General features: G+C 44.1%; 1 protein-coding gene across 4 annotated transcripts; it reads right to left on the bottom strand.

Moving 5' to 3' along the window:
* Positions 1-205: 205 nt before the first annotated feature.
* On the bottom strand, positions 206-22,193 carry nr4a3 (nuclear receptor subfamily 4, group A, member 3). 4 transcript variants are annotated; one of them, XM_023400816.2, is made up of 8 exons: positions 21,857-22,193; positions 18,500-18,670; positions 13,743-14,578; positions 8,675-8,804; positions 7,690-7,853; positions 7,380-7,579; positions 3,956-4,134; positions 206-2,149 (listed from the first exon to the last, which is right to left on the bottom strand). In XM_023400816.2, the coding sequence occupies exons 3-8, from the start codon at positions 14,574-14,576 to the stop codon at positions 1,887-1,889; spliced, it is 1,770 nt and encodes a 589-aa protein (XP_023256584.1). In that variant the 5' UTR covers positions 14,577-14,578; positions 18,500-18,670; positions 21,857-22,193; the 3' UTR covers positions 206-1,886. The 4 variants fall into 4 exon arrangements, with proteins under 4 accessions (XP_023256584.1, XP_023256582.1, XP_023256585.1 ...); XM_023400814.2 differs by lacking the exon at positions 21,857-22,193 and adding an exon at positions 19,414-19,724; XM_023400817.2 differs by lacking the exon at positions 21,857-22,193 and adding an exon at positions 19,430-19,503.
* Positions 22,194-22,963: the final 770 nt, after the last annotated feature.

Genomic DNA, 22,963 nt, shown 5'->3' with positions numbered 1-22,963 from the left:
GCACACACACACACACACACACACACACACACGCGCGCGCACACACACACACACACACACACACACATGCACACACACACACACATTCTATGTAAAATCAGCTCAAATTTGTTAGCTTACTTTAAAAAAGTTTAAATGTTTTTTTTTCATTTTGTGTGAAAGAGTTAAGTAATTTTAAAGAATCAAAACACAGGACACAGTCAGGCAGATTAATCAGAACTAGTTTATGATTTCAAAGTGCTGAACATAAAATCCAGTGAACCAAAGAGAAAAAAAAAAACGAACAGGAAACTCAAACCAAAGAGGGACATTGAAAAAACAGCAACTTTTTTTCTTTTTTGTTTCTCTTCTTCAAAAAACAATGCACAACTCGTACCACAATATTTGAAAAAGCTAAAAACACTTCAAAATATTAGTTTTTTATATATATATATATATATTTATATTTATATTTATATCTATATAATTTGCTTTTTTTCATATTTCAAACTGCTGCCGTGAGTGTGTGAGTGGGTGGTAGAGGCCCAGGGAGATCCCCGTAGAGCCGCAGTCTGAGACACAAACACAGGTCGAGCTGTTTTGACAGGCTATGGCAGCTCTTGACAGCTTATAACACACCATGCATATGATCCTGGCTTCTCTAAGCGTACACACAAAGACAGTATGCAACCATGTCCTCCACACTCTCACACGGCCTCCACAATAGAAACAAATAGAAAAAGAGCATGACTGCGGAATGTTCCACCCCTGGACGTACAGCTATCTGTCGAGCACCCTCCTCTCCCCGACTCCCTGCCGTCCTCCGGGCGAGCAGGTAGGGTGTGTGTCTGTGCCTCTAGCCCTTCTCAGGGTGTAAGTGCTTCAAAAGCCAATTTCAGTCCATACTCATTCCTCCATACTCCTACTCAACCTATGATTTTAAAATGAGTTGATAAAAATAAAAAAACATACTAGAGCAAGTTCAAGTCTGGGTGACTCAGTTATCAATCGTTAGTGCACAGTATCTCCTCTGCTGTCTAAAGCCAGACGGAGACTGTCTCTTTTTCTTTTAGCTACTGACAGTACAGGACAAGTCTTTGTATTAAAATAATTTAGAGTTTGAAATTAAACCATTCCTTCTCCGTCTCTCTTCCTTTTGTGGTGAGATAGCACTTAAAAAATTGCACTTGGAATCAAGAGCCCAACTCAACAGCCACTTCCACGTGTTTATGAAATATCTGTGTCCTGCTTTTTGATGTTTCTGCATGTCTATGCTTGCACTGTCTGACCTTTGACATTGCAGTACATTTCACTATGAAAACCCCCTCTTCTTCCCTTTCAGCAGGAAGAAGTAGAATGCACAGCGACTTGTGTTTCACTGGGACGTCTTCAACTTTGATAACATTCGATCACAATGACACCTCCCCTCTCCTTTTTATTAAAAAGTAGTCCTCAGACTGGATGAGCCAGGCCAAAACACAGATAAACAGTACTCATAAACCTTGGTGTTCTTTGTTTTTTGTTTTTTTTTTTTTGTTTTTTTTTGCTGGATGAGCTGCCACCCAGACGGAGAGAGGACAGTGAAAAGTCATTTTTCCATCGTCCATCTCAGCCTCGTCATCCTCCCTCGTGTGAGAAAAATAGGAGGATCAAATAAAAAGTGATAAAGCGTTTGAGTAATTGTCTTTTATACTGGTGAAAAGCATTTAGGTGGTTGTCCATTTGAGTGAAAAGGCGTTCTTGATTGGTTGTCCTGTTGAGTGAAAAGCATTTGATTGGCTCTCTCTGCTCTGCATCTGTCAGAGGGGAGTGAGTCTCTCTTCTGGATGTGTGTGTGCTCCTCGGGAGGGAAAAAAGGCCTGAACAGGACGTGACATGGGTCTTTCTCTGTGCGACAGCCCGGGCTGTCAGTAGGGCAAAGTGTCCAGGAACCTGTCAATCAATGGTGGAGGCGGTACCAGATCCTCCAGCTTCAGGTAGAAGATTCGTTGAAGGCCCTGGGTTCTCTGGGAACGGAGCTCCGTTCTTAAACCCAGAATACGACTCAGGGGCGGTACAGCCTTGGACGAGGAGGAAGAAGGGCCACAACCCAGGTGGTCTCTGAGACAACAAATCACTTTATTCTGCAGCTCCTCAACCCGCTTTGAGTCCTTTAGACCTGGGACTTGCTCTGTGGAAAGACAGACAGAGACGTTAGGAGAATAATTCATTAAACAGCAAAAATTAAGTCAGTGGAAAAAAGAAATACACACACGCACGCACACACACATACATCAGAGCTCATTCAGCTTAAAGAGCATTAGCTACATCTTCTTTTATATTGAATTCCACCTCATTAGCCTGTATGGCTCATGTTCTTAACAGGCCTTAACCTGTCTCACTCACTACAGATCAATACACAGTCTAACCTAATAAGCCCCCTGCACACTGTTTACACACACACACACACACACACACACACACACACACACACACCATACATATATATAAACATTTGCACAAACACACTCACACTCACACAGACACACAAATAGTCCCTGCAATTTAAGACAATGACAGAAACAAAAGTGCTCAACAATTAGCTGATTATTCGGCCCTGTGAGCAGCCAAATGAAATTAGACACACACACACACACACACACTGCTGCCCATAGCAACTCCAGTGGCACCCGCACCAAGCTTAATGTGACACTAACTCATTCTGTAGAGAACAGGGTGTCCAGCTACACACACACACACACACACACACACATACACGCAAACACACACACATACACAAGCTGGTTCGTGCTGCAGGGAGGCTGTCGCTAAGACCAGTCTCACTTTGAGGTATCCATTATCTGAAGCTTATTTATTGTTTGTTTATGGGACTCTTTTGTTTGTTCTGTGTTTGCGGCTGCAGAGTCACTCCAGCCCTCCTTTCACTGCGGCTTTCAGACCTCTCACACGCTCTCGCTTCCCTCTCTCTTTGCTCTCCCTATCCTCTATGTGTGCGAGCTCCTGGGGAGGGATCGATGACTGCCTTTCTGCACAGGCCACTCTGAAGTGGTCGATTGCCTGGTGGCTCTGGCGGCTCTGTCGTGGTAGTGCACTGTGTGTTTTGCCGAGGTGGCAGAGCGCCACTGAGAACATCGCAGACGCCATTCCGGAGCTGTGCTCCACGGTGGGCTGGTCGATCAAGCACAGAGTTAAGTGCTCCCCCAGAGAGTGAGGATGGGGTTGGAGGGCTTAGACAGAGGAAGAGGAGGTGGAGGAAGAAGAGGAGGTGGCAGGGGGCAGGGTGAGGTAAGGAAGCTGAGTGTGGGGGGAGGGATATTTTACCCATTACACATTTATGTACAGAGCCAGACTCTGACGTGAAGGTGCAAAAAATGAAATGTGAACACTTAATTGCACAGGCGTCCTCTGTCACCTTGGGCTACATAGGTAATTGACTATTTCTAATGCATTTCTAATGTGCTTTACTGACAACTAAACTCCTGTCTCCTCTGTTCGTCTCAGATGTTTCTCGCAGAGAAAGCTGTAACTCTCCCTCCATTTTTCACACATGCACACTGATTAGGGGGCCAGGTGTGTGGCAGGTGCAGCAGGTGCTTCTGGGTATCAAGTTCTAGTTTCAGGCGGGGATGTGTGAGAACACACATGCACATGTGTGTTTTTCAGCGAATGTGTGACGTTAGTGGATGTGTCCACCTGATCACTGTCACACTGAATCACCCGCAGACAAAGCGCTGGACAAAGGGAAGAAGGTGTGTGTGTGTGTGTGTGTGTGTGTGTGTGTGTGTGGAATTGTATCAGTATATTTACGTTAAAATAGCTTGTATGATTGACAGCAGTTGCTTGTGTGTAGTAGAGAGGGACAGATTTGTGCCTAATAGTGATATACTTTTAAAAACGAAAGAAAGCAAGTTGCTATTTTTGTTCATTTTATTTCCTCCTGATGATGAAATCTGACGTTATTGGCATGTGTTTTTACCTGTGAGCAGTACGAGGGCGGCCAGGCAGGCGAAGGCAGAGGCATCCAGGTTTAGGCTCTGGAGGTGGGTGGAGAAATCCCGGATGGAGTCCAGCCACTCTCCGAATCCACGAAGGCACTGGAACCTGTGCAGCACCAAGCCGTTACAGAACACTAGTTTATCCTCTGACAACATCGACCTGAAAAACAGAGAGAAAAAGGAAGATGAAGACTCTGGTTGGATCTCTCTTCTAATGAAATGCTGTATTTTCCCTCATGTATTGTAAATATGGCTTGAGATACCGGGGCAAGGAAACAATTACAATAAAAACAATGAGAAAACCTGGCAGTATGCACACTCACACACAAACGGGACACACATCAAACACAGGCATGCAGCTGATTAAGGTTGTGTTTTCCAAATTATAGCATTTTAAAACATTCCTGTGTTTCCTTTTGGCAGGGTGGGGTGAAGGGTTAGGGCAGAGGGCTGCTCTATGTGTGTGTGTATTTGCAGATAGGTAAACTCTTATGGCTTTAATGTGCCCAGGCTGCGGTGTGCAGTGGAAACACAAGGCCTTAATGAGGAAATGAAAAGGCTTCTCAGATGTATTTAACCATCAGTTACTCACGACACACAACATCCCACTCCTTTGCCATCAAGCAGAGAGGGAGAGAGAACAAGCAGCGAATGAGGGAGGGCTATGACTGGTCTTTATTAGTGCCTAAAAGAAGAGCATGGCTTTCTGCAGAGAGCTGGTACAGTGTTTAGTTGGTGGATCTCAAGAGGACAACAAAAGGCTGCATGAAGCTAAGACAGTCTGAATATGCAGGACAAAGGCGGAAAGGCCGAAGTGGGTGGTTGGAAAACAGCTGATGGCGAGAATAGCGAGAGAGCGAGTGAGAGAGAGAGAGAAACACAGAGAGAGAGAGAGGAGGGGAAATGGGGGGAAAGAAGGGAAGCCTCAAATTACACCCTGCACAAACATTGGTTTAGCAGTTATGAGGAGAAGATGAAATACCATTTGTGTGCAATTATCCTTACTACAGTTTAAAAGACGTACTCCACCCACTCTTAGCAGAACACATGCACACAGATGCTTGCGCATCATCAGTTCTGTCAGTCGTACATAAGTACAACAACACACAAAAAAACTATTAGAGCTCACTATCGGAACCAAAATGTTAAGCCCTGAACGAGGGAAGATAATTAAGAAAGGCAAGGTTCATGCAGGAGAGGATACATAAGGCAGGGAGAGACCCATCTCCTGTTACCGAGAAAGACTTTCACTCTCCATATCGTCTCTTGTAGGCTGAGGTTCAAGTCAGCAACCTTCGGTCACAAACCTGCTTTCTTGACTCCTTAACAACAATTTATTTTCTTATTTGCAAAATGTAGCGCATATTCAAAGGTGCACTGAATTCTGGAGCTGCCCATTGCTTTTGTGCACTAATACTGAGCAAAATTTAAACCAAGTATGGCATCGGTTTTACGGCTGCATCATTATTTTTTAATGTAAAAATCTTATTAGCCTGCACGTTTTTACTACATTTCTTTCAAATTTAGCATTGAATAGTTTGGAATTTTATTATATGCAACATTATGCATTTTAATGATGGACTGATAAATTGATGCTGCAAAATGGAAATGGGATACATTTATCTTCTACTGCAATCAAATGAGTGGAATTTACTCAGTATGACCGAAAAAGAACTTCTTAAGAGCTATAAGCCTTGTGACTTAATAATAAAATTAAGCCATTTCACTACGTCTGTGAGTTTAACTGACAATGTCTGCATTGTCCTAATCAAATAAAACTCAGCCATCAAGCACACTAAGCAGCGTAAAAACAACGCTAAGAATTATTTCAAAATAATTTGACCCATGTCTGACAGAAGTACATGAGCAAAACTATACAGACAGGCTGGCAGACAAGCAGCCAGGCAGATGCACACACATATATATATATATACACACACACACACACACGCACAGCTGGATGTCTGCCACACATTCCACTCACCCCTGACTACACTGTCACCACGGTAATCAACCAATAACCACAGAAACTGTTTGGTAACGGGGTGCTTACAGCAATGCCCGTCCAGAAGAGCAGAGCAAATTTACTCTACACACACAGACACACACACTCACAGGCATACAGACATACGCTTGCAGGGGGAGGGGGGTGGTCTGCAAGGCATCTGAGTTAAACACGGGGTCAATGCAGGGCCGCGTCAACAGTGAGATGGGAGTGTGGACCACATCCTTTGCTCTCACGGAAAAGAGAGAAAGTAAGACAGTGCTGTGCTTGTGTGTGTTTTCCTCTGTGCCGTGGGAGTTTGGCTGATGGGAAGATGAGCAGTGTGCGTGAGCATGTGTGTGTGTTTGATAGAGGCCGCTATGAGTCCACCATTTAGCGTGAGTCAGAGTCCCAGCCTGATCCCCCTCCTGCTGGGACTGTGATGCCACCACCCATCCTCTACCCACCCTGCACCTGGACCCGCACTGGGAGGAAGAGAGAAAGTTGGGATTCTACATCATCAGTGAGTGTGAGTAAGTGCGCTTGTGTGTCTGCCTGTGTTGGTTTCTGCCCTAGATGACAGCGCGGACAAAAGGATGAGCTTGTAGCCCGACCCTCCCTCCTCCCCATAAATTTAACCAGCCACATGCCTTACGAGAACAGACCGGTAACCCAGGGCAGCTCTGCAGCAAAGACGGGCCGGGGCAGCCATAAAGGCACCACAGGTACCCACGAGTGAGACATACACACGTGCTTTCACACACACACACGTGCTTTCACACACACACACGCACGCACACACGCACACACACACACACACACATGCATCACTGGACGCATGAGGTAAATTAAGTTAATTCCCTGTTTATTTCAGTCAGCTGAATTGAATATGTATTTCCTTCCATAACAGCCCTTTTCAGTTCCTCAGCTGACTACTTTTTAGATGGAATTGATCCTGTCAATTCACAGTTCACAATGTCAGCACAGTTTTAGCCGGCAGAACACACACAGAGCTCTCTCTGCGTCAGATATCAGACGAGCAGAGCGGAACTCTGTGGGTGCAGCTGCTGTCATAGCTACAGACTCCATTCATAATTTGGATCATATGGCGATTACTCAGCTCCACTCCTCCTACTCTGGAGATACACCAACACAGCAGCACACAACTTTGCCAGCACAGTTACACACTGTACTGTAACGGTAAAGGATATCAACTGCCTGTTGTTATTTACATAAAGTGAGATGCCAAATGGAGTTAAGTTGCTGATAAAGTCCAAAGTGTGTCCAAAACTGTTTTAGAGGTGTTTGTATGAGTGGAGACTTGTTAAAAAAAGTGAAATTAAAAGTGTTAAAGTTGTCATCCATTGTATCATCATGCTGTTTGTTCTGGTACAATACAGGCTCCCTTTCCACCCTCTTACCTGTGAGCCAATCGCAGGACGAACAGCTCCAGAAAGGCAGAGTCTATGAGCAGGTTCTGATCGTCGCGCTGAAGCTCGGAGAAGCCGGGCAGCCGGTCAGCCCAGCACCGCGTGGTCTCCATCGAGATGGTGAGCAGCCTGTAGAAGAGCTGGATGTGCTCGGCATCTGAGGAGGAGGAGGGAGGGTCGGCAGCACTGAACTGTGGGACGTAGAGAAATGAATGAAAAAACACTTCACTAGCTGCATTTCTCAATGAACACATACATTTCTGTAACTGAAATGAAATGAGTCGGGTGTTGTGGGGGGTACCTGGCTGTAGTCGAGGTCACGGGGCGTGCAGTGGGAATAAGCTCTGAGGAGAGCGGAGAGCAGGCTGAGCGGTGGAGAAGGAGGAGACGCTTCTGTCTGCAGGGGGCTCTTTGGTTTGGAAGGCAGACGGCCTCTGCGCCCCTTCAAGCTATCAGTGCGTACCACTGTGAACCAGAGAAGATAGAAGACAGGGCACAATAATGAAGAGTATGTTCAGTTGAAGATAGTAATATTTACGTATGCATGCACAAAGAACTTCTATTCTCGTACTGATAGGCCTGTTATCAGTATTATATCGCCGTGGAAGTCTGTCTGAAAGTAAGCTCTTTCCACGGGGGCTCACCAACATTCCCACAATCCCTATACAGGTGGCTATTATAACCAGCAGATGGCAGTGAAGCTGTTGTATGGGCTGCAGACATGTGTTAATGGGAAAGAGAAGTGTGTGTGGTGTGTGGGTTTGTTTGCGTTTATTTGAGTGTGTGTGTGTATGTGGGTGGGGGTATTACACGACATGTGTAAGACAGGTGAGAAACCTCATGAGAAATGAGGGCAGAATGAGGTGCCAAGCTGATTTTACACATCCCCAAAACATCTCTATGCAGCAAGTCAGCTAAATCAGACCTGATGACACAAATGGAAAGATGGAAAGTCTGAGAATCTTTGAGCGGGGTGGCCACTTTTGTGTCTGTGCAACACCTTCCAATCATCCCAGATTCAGAGGTTTAAAAAGGTGATGGGCGCTTAATGCTGTTATGGTGTATTTTCTACTTTGCTTCCTCCACTGGATAAGGGAGTTACTGCTGCATGGATGTGTGTGATGATGCCACAGGCTAGGTCATTACTGGCCTATTAAACCGTAATTGCAGAGACAAACTTTACCTTCGTGGGCTGGAAGTCATATTTGTGCTGCACCATCCCCGTATGTGTACTCCCTGACCTGTTTTCATTGTTTTCAGTGTGTATAAGGTGTGTGGTCTCTTACCTTCCTTCACCATGCCCACACTCAGACACTTCTGAAAGCGGCAGTACTGGCAGCGGTTGCGTCTCCTCTTGTCCACAGGACAGTTCTTACTGGCCAGACACACATACTTGGCGTTTTTCTGTACGGTGCGCTAGAGAGAGAGAGAAGAAACAGGCATACCGATAATCAGCCTCCAAACACAATCATCCACCTAATATGTGATTTGTTTAATTCAATTTCTGTTTTTTCCTCTCCCCATCAAAGAATGAAAGCAGAAGCTCGCAGGTCAGATTTTAATTACGCGCTGAAAGGCGGCGGTGACATCAGTATAATTAGATAAAATTAATTTTCCAACAAGACTCGCCTGCAGGAGGGACAATTTTATTAGCGCCGGAGCTGACAATGGGGACCGAGCGCGTGGCGTGCCGAGGCGGGTCCCGCGAGACAGGAGGGGGGGACAGCGGCCGCAAGAGCTGCGTGATCAGATTGTTTGTGAAGCTCGCGGGTCAGCTCGTGGCACCTCCGGGGCCTCGCGCATCGCGCCTCCCTCAATGGGCCCCGCGGGAGCTGTTTTCTCCTCGGCTGGCTCGCGCGATTATTACTGACCTTATTAAAATGAAATCAGAAACGGGCCACGTGGGGGCCGGGTGCGCTCCCCGCGTGAATGAAAGACAATAATAACAGAGATGGTAGTGAATGCCTGTACGCTCTCGCGCACAATCCCGCGCGCTCGGGACTGGATAAAGTTGTGTATGAAGACACAGTCAAGTGTTCTCAAGGTGGAGTAAGTGCACTAATGACCCAATGAAAACTTCCCTGAGGTGAGTTAGAAGTAGGCAGACACTGGCTAGAGTCTACTAGCTTCTTCATTTTATAGGCGAGTGCAGTGTGAGAATGCAGATTAAGTCTATTAAAATACGGTAATTATTCTTATTATAAACAAACCACAGTCCTGTATCAACAGTTGTTGTTTCACAAACCCGGTGAGGCCTCCTGTTGCATGTTGCCAATCTTTATAGGCATATTTGGCAGAAGGATAAAAACTCTTCAGCAAACCTTTGCCTGGGGTGCAACTCTGTTACACGAAACAATTTAATTTACAAAAAAAAAAGTGTGTTCATTTCAAACGCTGTCAAGCTGTGACTTTAGTCCACTCAGGCAAGGCAGCGCCACAACAAACTGTAAATTAAACAAACGGAACACACGGAAAGTGTCGCGGCTTCCCCTCTTCTTCAACGCCTCTAAAACACATCAAAATAAATAAATCCAATTAGGAACCCCTAGCGCCACACATGCCCGTGCCCCCGGGAGACCAATAACACACCAATTATTTCATATGCTCCGGCGCGAGTGCGGAACTGGCGCGTAATGGGCGCCTGCGCCGGATGAGAGTGGTTGCCATGGCATCGCAGATCACTGTGAATGCCTCCCTCTCATCCCTTCAATGGTCAGTGACCCGTGCGCGAGGGGATAAGTTAGTTATGGTCATTAATGTGGTTGAGGGAAAATAGCATCCGTTTAGTGGGAGTCCGAGAGAGAGGGTGGATGACGCACAAAGCCTCAACATGCCAGCATTTATTTACACCTCTACAACTCTGAAACAAGGCCAGAAAAAAGTTTAAAGACATTAACACGGTCTTTCTTGTACATGTTGTCCAGCAGCAAACACTCTTGAGCTCTGTCAGCTTTTTGTGTGGAGTGATACTTTCAGGTTTGGATTTTAAGGATAATCTTTTTTCCTCAGCTCCACCTTTTGCAATAAGAGTTGATGTTTTTTCTGCAGTGTATTGGGGGTGAAAGTGATGCAGGCTGGGTTGAGCCTGGTAGTTGTTTGAGTAGGAAGTTTTTCAGTGACCTCAGAGCCTAATTTATAAGAAAGCTGGTTCCCAGAAAAGCCTGTGTTTGAAATGATCAGTTAAGGTTCTGATAAATTAAGCTCTCATGAGTGAGTGCCAGCCTGTCTCTCCACTGCTGTGTGTGTGTGTGTGTGTGTGTGTGTGTGCGCGTGTGCGTGTGTGTGCGTGTGCGTGTGTGTGTGGGTAAGGTCGAAGTGCTTGTGACTTTGCTTTCTAATAAGCAGCGTGACTGGCATCTGAGCGGAGACAGTACATATCTGAGCTAATACTGCGTAACTCAGTAGTCTCTGATAATTATCAATGGGCTGGCTCCATATATATGCAGGTGAACACACACACACACACACACACACACACACACACACACACACACACACACACACACACACACACACAAATCAAATTATCTCAGTACAATTATCAAATCTGTAGATCCCTCTTGTGCTCTGTATATTGCCAGCTATTTAGGGCAGCCTATTAATGTGTGTGTCAGAGTGTGGAGTTTACTTTATTCTATATTAATTAATCTCATCTGTTCTGTAATTTATCTTCACGTCATCTGCTGAATTTCACTATGAGGACAAAATATGAGAAATTTAAAATTTGCTTGCTCCCAGAATCTGAAACTTTAGGGTGGCAGCAGTGCTTGTGTGGGAAAGGACTTAATTCAAGTGAAAAAAGAGTTATGTGCACTAAAAGCACATTCACAAATGAAGACACTCTTCCAGAGGCTCACATGCTGCGGGTGTTGTGTGGGCTGGATGGAGGCATGCAGAAGCAGATTCTTGACATGTAACATGTGCTAATAGCCTTGGCTTAAATTAAAAGCCTTTAGGGACTTTGTTCCTCCTCCTCCTCCTCCTCCCGCTGTCTCTTCTCTCCCCTCCTCTCTTCTGCTTCTTAATCGGAGGTAATCAGACTCTCTGTCTATAGAGAAAGTGCATGGGTGGTTTGTAGTAAAAAAAAAAAAAAATGTATAGGAATCTGTGTTTTCTTTATGGAATTACTTAGTAACCTTTATAACCTAATTAAAAGTGCACATACATATATCTGTGTCTGTGCATGTGTGTGGGTGTTTATCTGGTAGCATTTTGTTTCTGAATGAATAAAATGGTCAACTTATATGCCTCATATGTGCATTTATGTGTATGTTACCATCCAGCGTATTTTTCAGTCTTCATTCACCACTGCCACCTCACAACCTTTTTATGACTTGTACGCTGTGCAAGCAATGGAAAATAAAAATCATGTGCAATGAACTGAGCTGAGCGGGTGTTTTGACTGATAAAAGCACAGCTAAAGTAACTCACTGGTTAGGACAGGGGGCGCATAAAAATAGGTTGCTTTTTAATGTTCTTTTTTGTTTCTAACATAATCTTTGTATTACACTAACAGCTGACATCTAGTTTTTAATTTTAAAAATTCAATTCTGAATAGATTCACTGAATTAATGGAAACCAGTGAATGGAACACATTATTCTGCCAAAATAATTAAGAGGAAAAACTAACTACTTGTTTAAGAGCTAAAATTAATTCACAGTGAAAATGTGTTTCAAATTGCACAAATGAAATAACAATAATTTACAGAAAACCACTACTAATAACTATTCAGGAATAATTAAATATAATCAGAAACATATTTTTAGGGGACAATAAAACCATCAGGATAATGGACATAATGTGCCTGATAAAATGAATATGGAAAAAAGCACATGTGTGAAAGGTGTGTTTTAGTTTCTGCTGTTACATCCTGTATTCAGGTTGTAACAGCCTGGAAAATATGCACAAGATTCTGTATGAATAAACATGTTTTTCTATGTGTGGATGTGTGGTTGTGTGCATACATTGGGGTGTGCATGGTTGGTTGCATCTGCATGTGTGTGTAAAGGAAACATAGTGAGGTTCGACAGGCTGTGTGGCTGCTGAGCGCTACAGCAAGCAGACAGCCCGCGGCCTGCTGCCACCAGACGCTGCTTTCATTAATTACTAAATAAAAACAAATTGTGAAACTAATTGAAAAGAAGGATAATTCATTTCCACCTACCAGAGGCATTATTCAATTACCTCTGTGTTTGCACCCTCCTTCTTGCTGTCTCTTAATTTTGCTCTCTTGTCTCACGCAACCAATAGAATGCTTAACAAGTGTGCCAGAAAACTTTATAATTCAAAAACTGTGCAAAGAAATTACTTCAGTGTAACGGAGTTTGAGTTTATTGTAATCTGAGTGAAGTGTTGAGCCACTTGCATGTGTCAGATAATTTTGTCGTCATGTCTATTGCGTTGTATGACTTGCTCAAGGAAAATGTGTGAAAATCAGTGTGACTAAAACCTGCCTCTTAGTGATGTTAAACTGAGTGTTGTGTGTGTGAGCACGTGTGTTGTAACATGGGATGTGAGACACCTAGATGACAAGTGTTAGATTGAATCACTTGACGGACCAAATTTCAAACTGACTCATATCATCCAGAGTATTATGTCAGCAAATTGTGGTCAATTTTGTGGCCACTGATTTACTACAAAGACACTGAAAGGAAAATTTAATTTCAAGGAGGATTCCTTTTCCACGGCACTCTCACTGCACTTTATTTCTGAGTGGCTGAGCGTCAAGCGTGGAGGACAATTTTCCCTGGTTGTCTGAGAGAGAATATGTGTTTTTATCATCATGAATTCTCATGCAACACACACACACACACACACACACACACACACACACACACACACATATGCACACACACACACACACACACACGCTGGGGGAGACGACCCCTGTGGGTGTGTTGTGCTTTCGTAATGACTTTAAAAATGATTTAGAGCGCGGAGAGAATGGTGTAGAGTGGGAGCGAGGCAAGTGAAAAAGAAAATTGTTTCAAATGAAATATGTCAGTCAGTTTACAGCTAGTTCACAGATAGTAGGCGATATTTTAAGGTGGAATGTCAGTTATGAATGTGAGTGTGAGCATCTGATCTGTGTGTCTGTTGGTGGGACTGAAAGCACTGAGGTCAGACACAAGAGGAGTGGATACTTTAAAAGACTTACACTTGGGCCATGTCTTATTAGAAGCTACAAGATCAACTGATACAGATGAGTTACTTTAAAAAGCACAGAGGCACTGTTGCAGTTTCAAGCTTTGATGATGCTTTTAAAAGTAAAAATAGAAGCTTGAAATTACAATTATGCCTCTGTTTTTGGAGTAACACTCTCATATGACTGATTAGCTTTGAAAGGTTTTTACCTTGAAGAAGCCTTTGCAGCCCTCACAAGTGCGAACGCCGTAGTGCTGGCAGGCTGCGTTGTCCCCACACACTGCACAGGTGCCCTCTCCTTGGGGACCACGTGGGGGAGGTGAGGGCAGGCTGTCTCCTAGTAGGGGGCCACAGGGCCCAAGAGCCAGGGAGCGGAAGGCGAGGCTGCTGCCCCCGGCCCCACGGTGCAGCTGGTACATGGGCTGCTCCAGGGGTGGGCCGTGAGGATGGGAGACTGAGGATGAAGAGGAGGAGGAGGAGGAGGAGGTTCGAACCAGTCCTCCTCCAAGACTCTCATAGCCGCCGACGCTGCCGCCACTGTGGGGTGGCGAGTGCTGGTAGAAGTGAGGAAAGCGGGGGGACTTGAGGGGGCCCGTCTCCAGGCTGGATCCCAGAGAGTGGGGATGCGTCGGAGGAGCCAGGGAGTGATCCTCCCAAAGGAAGGAGGTGCCAGGCTGGGGGGGTAGGGACGGGGTGGTGGGAGTGGAGGGTGGAGACTGTTTAAAGTACATGGTGGAGGAGGACATGGCATCCAGTGTCGGAGCCGTAGGGTAGCTCTCCTCTTCCTTTTTGATGGTCGGCCTGTGTGTAGGCATCTGGTAGAGGCAGGAGGACTTGGGCTCGTAGCTCCCCTCCACAAAGACGTTGAAGCTGGGGAGGGAGGTGGTGGCGGCGGCAGAGATCTCACCCCCGCCCAGGTCCAGCTTGGTGTAGTCAGGGGTCATGAGGTCAGAGCTGTAGCTGTCGTTCGGGTAACTGAAGGACTGGCCAGAGTAGGCTGAGCCTGGAGGGGCGGGCCCATACTGAGCCTGCACACAGGGCATGTCTGCCAGGGAGACAGAGCACACACGTAGGTCAGAGCTGCGTGGCACATCAGACCACATGTATTCCAAAAACCTTTCAATCAAAAAGCATTTTTATGGTGTTAGTAGGGTACAGCTGTACTGCAACAATCATTAGTCAGAGGAGAAAGTTTAATGAGATATTAGTTAAACATTGATTTGAACAGAGAAGCAGGACTTCAAGAAGGAGACTGCCCAAAGACACACAGTAGAGGAATAACCCTACAGTAAATCTTCGGGATAAAGAGTCTAAAAGTAGCACATGCACACAAAGGTAGTGCTAAACAGCATCAACAAATAAACAGTGAATGATAAAAATAATTCTGCACAGCTCTATTGGAACAGGCCATTTTTTTCAGCTCGTGTCAGAGATTTTGCAATGTTGTAAAAGTTTTCTGAAAAAAACCTTTCAAGGAATAAAAAAAAAGAAGCTTTGAACAAATCTTTCCATTTACTGCCATTTACTCAATTTCCTGCTTTAACACTTCGACACTTCTTGCACTTCACTGAATAGGTATAGCAGAAATATTTGGAGCACACAAACACACACACTCAACCTCAAACGCTGCTGATTTTCCTGCAGTTAGTTCAGTTAGAGAAGCTGAAGTTGATCAGTAAAGCAAAGATCCAATCGAAATATGTGTGTGTGTGTGTGTGTGTGTGTGTATAGCAAAGCAGATGAGATAACATTAAATAATAATGGAACCCCATGGTGGTGCTGGATGCTTACACAACCCACACATACACAACTGCATAAATACATCCACATCCACACACACATACACACACACACACACACACACACACACACACACACACACACAGACACACAGACACACAGACACACAGACATAGATATTTCCTCTAACTGCAGCAGACGCCAGTCGGCATGTCTTGAGTTTTCCCCTTGATTTAATTCTGGCAGTCACAGCAGCAGGCCACCACCTCATCATCTGTGTGTGTGTGTGTGTGTGCGTGTGTGTAAGTGGACTATATGGTCTTCCCTTATCAAACCTCTGACGTAATACACTCCACCTGCATTTGCGTGCATGCGTGCGTCTGGGCGTGCACGTGTGTGTGTGCATGGTGAGTGTGTGCGGGCTAATCAGTCATGAGTGTCAGCGCAGTCAGGGTTTTGTGGTGTTTGCTCGTCGCTCCTGAGCAGGGAACTGTCAACACAGCGCTGCTCCCATTGACGCCCAGCATGCGCGCGCTCTGCCGTAATCGCCCCTGTTCCCCGCGCGTCATGTTTGTCTAGTCAAATACGGGACATATCGGCCCTGCTGTTGTTAAAGCACTCACAAAATACCTCCATCCAAATAGACTCACACAGACTCGCTCAGAGGATTAAAGGCTATTACTTTTATTAGCGGCTCCAATCCGGTTTCAACAAAATAAAAGTCCTCTAACTTCATAAAATCTAATTTTCTTCTTACTTAAAAAACTTCTACTAATAAGCTACTAATAACACATTCACATTCCACACTCAAAAATAGCCCTACAACTTTCAGTTTTAGTCATTTATGCCAAATAAACTACATCGATGTTGTTCATAGTGGAAACAGACAGTGACACATTAATTTTAGCCGCTCTAATTCAATTAAATCATAGCTACCTGGGGCCAGCATGCGTTTTGGCTGCGGGTGCTCAAAAAACAAAAGGATGACTCAAAGCGTTAATTAAGTAAAAGAAAAAGAAAAACACAATATGAGGGACACTCATCTACACAACTTTATTTATTTATTTATTCCTTTATTTATTTAATATTTCTGAAGGTCTTTGAGTAGGTGTATTTGTTATAACCAAGACAGCTGACATCTCAGCTGTGGACCTAGTGGGGAAAAAAATAGCCTACAATTATTTTGAAAAGAATCCCAGTATAAAATAATAATTATCTTGGGTATTGTTAAAATTAAAGTATAATTATTTTATCATAATTCACTTTTAAGTATATGAGACATACAGAGAGAATTACAACATGCCTCAAAGGGGATATTAGACTGCAAGATTTTTTTTTAAATTGAGGATATGAGTCAAGCTGCAGGCCTACGTGTGTTTGACGTCATGAAGTTTTTTTTTTTTTTCTACGAGTGACCAGCTCTTCAACCCACGTGGAAAAACACACATGCAACATTATGGGCGTCATGGGGCCTTTCTGGGCTATACCTAAATACCTTTAGATCTGATTAGGCATCAGGGGAAGAAGAGAGAGACAAAAAGAAAAAAAAAGGAAACCGTGAGAGGAGGAGATCACAGTGGCAAACTTTGTGGCTCTCTGTGTTATGTCAGTAGGTCAAGCCTCAGATCAGTGCTGGTGCATTAGTTTGTGTGTGTTTGTGTGTGTGTGTGTGTGTGTGTGTGTTTGGGGGGGGGGGTTTGTTCAAGACTTTTTGCACCTGTCATACACAGTATGTTATCAGCAGCTACATGCACACACATATATTTTAAATTGAGTTCACCTGAGAGAGGCAAAGAAGTGTTGTAAGACAAATACAATATATTTGAGTGTTAGACCTACTTCAAACTGTGTGGATTATGATGTTTGCCTCTGTGTGTGTCAGGTGAGGAAAGAAGCTTTTGATGAATTGTTTTTTCATACACACACATATCACTAATGATGTTCAAGATGTCAACATGAACCTGCATATGCTCATTCAGCCAATAACATGTGCCCTTAGCCTGAGAGGAACCTGTAAAACCACTTGTGTCTGCAAATATATCATCTTCCTCTGTGCTTTACATTTGGTGGTGTGCCTCGCTTTCACTCAGTAACACACAAACACACACACACACACACACACACACACACACACACACACACACACACACACACACACACGCACTCATCTCACCCACCAATACAAATACAGTTGTATCAGTGGGGCATCCTTATTTTCATGTCATCGAAACAAATCTGTGGGGACACCTTCTACACTCCAACACCACCATCGGATTACCTTTTGTTGCACTTGCATGCAAGGAGGTGTGTGTATGTGTGCAAGCAAGAGGACAGACAACCCAAGCAGAGTCAGACACAGGTGGTGCAGCATATAGTGAGGCGAAGGGAAACAGTCTCTAACCTCGAGGTGTGCATTTCAACTGGACAAACTGCAGCTGTTCCAATAACTGAGTGCGCTTGTTCATTGTCAGAATGCCATAGATCTAACAAATAAAAACATTAAGTTGCAGACATAAATACAAAAACACAGGATTTTCTTTCTCTTTTTAGTCAGTGATTTGCGAAATAAATAGTTTGAATTCACCGGCCTATCACTCAATGAGTGATTTTCATACATATGAAACACACACAAATACACACTCAAAACACAGACACACAAGTACACTACCAGAGACAATACGTTAAATATCAATAAATATCTAAATATATAGGCTATATTTAGGTGTGCCTAGTCTCAGGAGTCTCTTATTTCTGCCAGTTTGTCTAATGGTCGAAATGTGAACTCAGTCCGCACTTTCAAGCCGACACACACAGAGAAAAGATCGCCAGCATGTTTTTCAACTTTATCATTTGCTTTTCTGATTTTGATTAGAGTAGACAGGAGAAATGAGATAAAAATATAGCATGTTTTCTAAGTTAAACTCTAATTTAACAACTAAGTCGACAATAGACTTTTCGGGGCTATTAAGCTTTTTTTCTCCTGCACTAAAACATAACCAGACACCTATCACACCACAATAAGTGCAGAAAAACAGACCTGCGCCACAACAGTCTCTCACTACAAAAGCATCAGCTGAAAAAAAGAGTAGAAGTGGAGAAAGAAAGAAAGAAAGAAAGAAAGAAAGAGAGAGAGATAGAAAGACAGAAAGAAAGACAGAAAGAAAGAAAGAAAGAAAGTAAAAGAGAGATGAAACTGAAAAGGCAGGGCTCGGGTCCCGGTGTGTACCTGGTGATAGAGCTTCGCGCTGAATGGTGCTGGGTGTCCGGGATTGAGGGGTGGCGTGGCTGCGGCCGGGACAGGGCTCCTGGAGCGGGGAGGGCTCGGCAGGCGTCACAGAGGAAGTGTCCGATCGCCGGGGCTCCGAGCTCGGCTGGGCGCGCTCTTCCGAACCTGTGTCTGGAGGAGACAAGTCTGGGTTACAGCCAGTGATGTGGTGGCAGGCTGAATAAAAAGGTGGGCACCGTCATTTCCACTCAGCGACCATCACAGCTCAGAGGCTCTGTCGGTAAGTGCTACTGATGTTTTTGTATTTTTCTGATCAGGAATCCTACCTTTACATTGCTTCCCCAAACTTTGGCAAATTCTAAATGAGGCTGGACTTTACAACATCCTAACACCCAAAAACACTTGGCCCAGAGAAATGCTGCCACGATTTAAAGAGAATAAGCAACAGCGTAATTTTACAGAATGAGAGATAACTATTTTCGAAAAATCTAATCTGACAGAGGACAGTATGAAAAGAAGCAGACAGACGAGAGGGTTTGCAAACTATTTTGCGCACATCAGAACCAAATGCCACTGTACCAAAGCGGTATAGGATCATTTCAATAATCCATACAAACCCAAAGAATTACAAAGAAAGAGCAAGATTTACACATTTAAATGAAATATAGAGCAATAACTTTGAATCCATGCTACAAAGAGAATATTAAGAACCACAACTGAGGACTTTTTGCTCATTTCAAGACTTGCACTTACGTGGGCGATGGGTTTCATTCTAACACTAAGCAGCGCTCCGTTATTAGACCTATTATAATTTTCTGTCTTTCCTTTCCTTTCCTTTCCTTTTTTTTTTTCTCTGCAAAAGTCAAATTCAACCAGTCTAAAAAAAACTACACACAACTTCTACAAATACAGACCTACAAAAGTGCTAACTTTTATAAAAGCAGTCTGTGTCAGTGGATCCAGGCCATCGCTTTTCTTGCCTCTGATCACTACCGTATTCGCCTGCTCAGGGTTCATCCAGAGGGAGAGAGAAATGTGGAAATTTTGGAGAGTCGGACCCGAAACCAAACCAGCGGACTCCTGTGCGCCGTGCGCCTCCAACTCCCTCTCACCTCTCACTGCAGCAGGGCGCACCGTGGCCAGTGGATTTCAAGGCCCAGAGCGCCCCCTTTCTGTCACACACACTCATAAAGACACACACACACACACACACACACACACACACACACACACACACACACACACACACACTCTCTCTCTCTCTCTCTCTCTCTCTCCTTCCTCTCTCTCTCTTTTGCCGGACACACACAGACCCTCTAGGATACGGTCAAGCCGGGAGACCACTCAGTCTCCCAGTATGCATCTCAATACTGTGTGTTGACAAGGCGCAGCCCTCATAGCAGACTATCGAGGGCTACAGGCACCTGCAGCCCGCTGTCATCTCTTAATCTTTGTGTCAACAGATCAAACTCACCCACTTTGTGTTAAATAGAGGAGGCACTTTTCCCCTAACTCTGGACTCAGAGCCCCTCTCTGAGACTAAACATTGGACCTAACTATTTTGATGGTTCTTTGGTCAGGACACGGCTGTTATACAATTTTAATGCCCCACAGAGGCTACCAATATGTTGGAATAAAGAAAAAAGACAAACCAGAGTAAACAAACAAGCCAGGCTCTATAACATTTATTTGATTAGGGAGGATTTGGAACAGTTAAACCATTATTCAGTTCTATGTAGAGCAACTTGGATGCAGAAAAAAGCAAAAAAAACTAGTTGGTTATGGTAGCAGCAGAAATAAGATATTCTTTGATGCAAGCCAACATAGCCCCGTTATTATACTAAACAAGTTAATAGTGTAATTGTGCGTAAATGCGCTCTTGTCATAACCTTTGTGGAGGGTTCAAAAGTTCCATATTCACTTGTAAGAAAGAAAAAAAGAGACGCATTTTTCTGCAAAGTGAGACACTCAGTCTGTTTGTTTTTCTCTAAATGAACAAACGGGTCCCCCCTTGCTTTCTTCTCAGGCCGAGTCGGCCGGTGGGGCTCTGGCCCTGCGCGCACCGGTAACCAAGAGAACGACGTAAGAGCTGCAAAGCACGCGCCCCGGAGCGCCGGTAGCCCCCGGTTAGCCCCTCGCACCAATAACCGCGGACAGGGCGAGGCTTCCAGCAAACAGAGACAGAGAAAAGAGAGGACATAAAGGAGAGACAGGAGAAATATGTGAGTACTGTAAATCAGCCCTGAGAGGGAAGCTGTCAGAAGTGCCTGCGTAAACCAGAGTGTGTGAAAGAAAGAAGTGTACCATCAGCAAGTTATCAAAGCGCCTTAACTCAAATATAATATGCCATAAAATATAAACAACGACAACCCAAAGGCTTGGCAGCTGCTATAGAATACAGGTCCTGTGTTGTCTTCAGATGTTTCGAGGAAATACTTCACAGTTGATTTCTGAAATCTGATGTACTATGGCTTTCTGGTGAATGGCTGAGGGTGTTTTTCCAGATATCAATGGAAGGAGAGGCCGTGTCCCCACAAAGACAGTGTGACTGCTAACATTTGCATTTGGCCACGAGTTGGGCAACAGCTCAGACTATATGAATTAAGGCTGTTTGGAAAACAACTAAAACCTTTATGTGAAGCTTTAATCCTCAAAAAAAGCAGATCAGGGTAAGGAATCATATGGCTGTATAGGCTATGCTTATAGGCTAGACTTGCCTATCAATGACATGGCATATAAACACAAACACACCCACTATCCCACAAACACACTCAAACGCAACACACCATGTCATACTTAAAAATCCCTCATTAACAGCACAACCTCCCCAGAAAATCCTACATGAGTCAAAAAAACCCACATGGCATGAAATCAAAGAGCTTTAACTCTCCTATCTCTCAGCTCCTGCCTGAATGTAGGTTAGTCTATTCTCCACTCAGACCATTAGTGCGTCTGACTCTACTATTCATTGTGTGAGTGAGAGGCATCTCATTTCCATGACAACCAGAAAGGATATGATACCTTCCCAGCGCAAATTAAATTCGATTTCAGCTTCATTTGCTCTTGGTGACAACACACACACACACACACACACACACACACACACACACACACAGATACAATATGAGCTGCTGTACGCGTACTGACATATCAACAGGTTATAGGCAAAAAGTTGGACAGACCAGACACCAATGATGTGATCAAAGTATAAATTGAAAATGTCATAAGATTTAGGGAACAGAAGCGAAACCATGCGAGCTGTGCGTTAATGTTTGGTTCTGTGTGAATCTGACAACATAACAAGTGCGATATAGCAAGACAGGATAACACGGATTCATTCATTCACAATTTACTTACTGATTTGCTGTAGCGGTTCCGTCTTTACATGTGGTAATAACCTCGCATGAAGTATCCTATTTCCATCCAGAATAATCACCAAGAGTCGAAGTAATGAGGAGAAAACTATATATAAAAAAAGTCTTAGTCGTATTGGAGAGGTACAGGATGCATCGGTGGCAAAAAAAGTTCTTCCTCTTACTTTTTCTGAAGTCGAGCAAAGTAGAAAAAAATGAAATAGAAAAATAAAAAAATGAAAAATAAAAACTCCCGAGTGTAAGGAGTGTGTCTGCGTCCGTGAGCTGAGTGTGTCAGTGCTGATGGGTGCTTTGCAAAGTGTGGAGTTGTAACGCGGGTTTGTTTATGTGCGCCGTCTGAGGGGAGAAAGTCAAATAGTGCATTTATGTGGGCTCTGCCTCCACATAGAGCGGCTGGTATGCGCTACGTCAATGTGACGCCATGGGAGAGGTGACGTCACTCAAAGTAGAGCTCTCCCTCTCGCTCTCTCTCTCTCTCTCCGTACAGTACCAGACACATAAGCCCTGCTCGCCGTGCCAGAGAGTGAAGGAGAGAGAAAGAGCGAGAGGGAGAGAGAGAGAGAAAGGCGGTTGGTTTGATGGTTGCAGGGGAGGAAGTAGAGGGGGATCCAGCGGGCAAGCTTGCACAATTACTGGTTACGGCAGACAGCCGCGCACCATGTGCATTTGCCAGGCTCTTCAGTCCAAATTTGAGGCTTAGCATTACCATGGAAAGTACTTTTAAAAGCTTTAAAACAAAAACGACAACAACAACAAAATGTTATGTTGTTTGAAAAAAATACTTATCAAATCAAGTAAGCAAAATGAAAGGTCAAATCACATGTCAGTCACCACCTACTCTTTCTATAGGGCAATACATGTCAGGAAAAAAATCTAAGTACATTTACTCAGCTAGGCCTAGTTTATAGTACAATCTTAGAATATTTTATGAGAATATTTCCATTTTAAGCTACTCTCTTGCCTACTACATTTCAGAGATATTGCACTTCTCACACCACTACTTTTATCTAATATTTGCTAATTTGGAGATTCAGATTCTACAACATATTACTGTATTAAAATAGGATGCAGTTTTAAAAAAACTACTCAC

This window comes from Seriola lalandi, unplaced genomic scaffold (genome assembly GCF_002814215.2).
Source record: "Seriola lalandi dorsalis isolate HSWRI2012SDOR001 ecotype SW California unplaced genomic scaffold, Sedor1 jcf7180002052955, whole genome shotgun sequence".
NCBI classification, from domain to species: Eukaryota; Metazoa; Chordata; class Actinopteri; order Carangiformes; family Carangidae; genus Seriola; species Seriola lalandi.
This window is presented reverse-complemented; position numbering and strand designations above follow the sequence as displayed.

Excerpts from the sequence above, each read along its gene's own strand:
- nr4a3 (XM_023400814.2), bottom strand. The coding sequence starts at position 19,516 with ATGAACCCTGAGCAGGCGAATACGGTAGTGATCAGAGGCAAGAAAAGC. Across the intron at positions 18,671-19,413 it reads AAAAGTTAGCACTTTTGTAG|ACACAGGTTCGGAAGAGCGC; the intron begins GTCTGTATTTGT and ends TGTCTCCTCCAG. Across the intron at positions 7,854-8,674 it reads TGTGGGCATGGTGAAGGAAG|TGGTACGCACTGATAGCTTG; the intron begins GTAAGAGACCAC and ends TCTGGTTCACAG.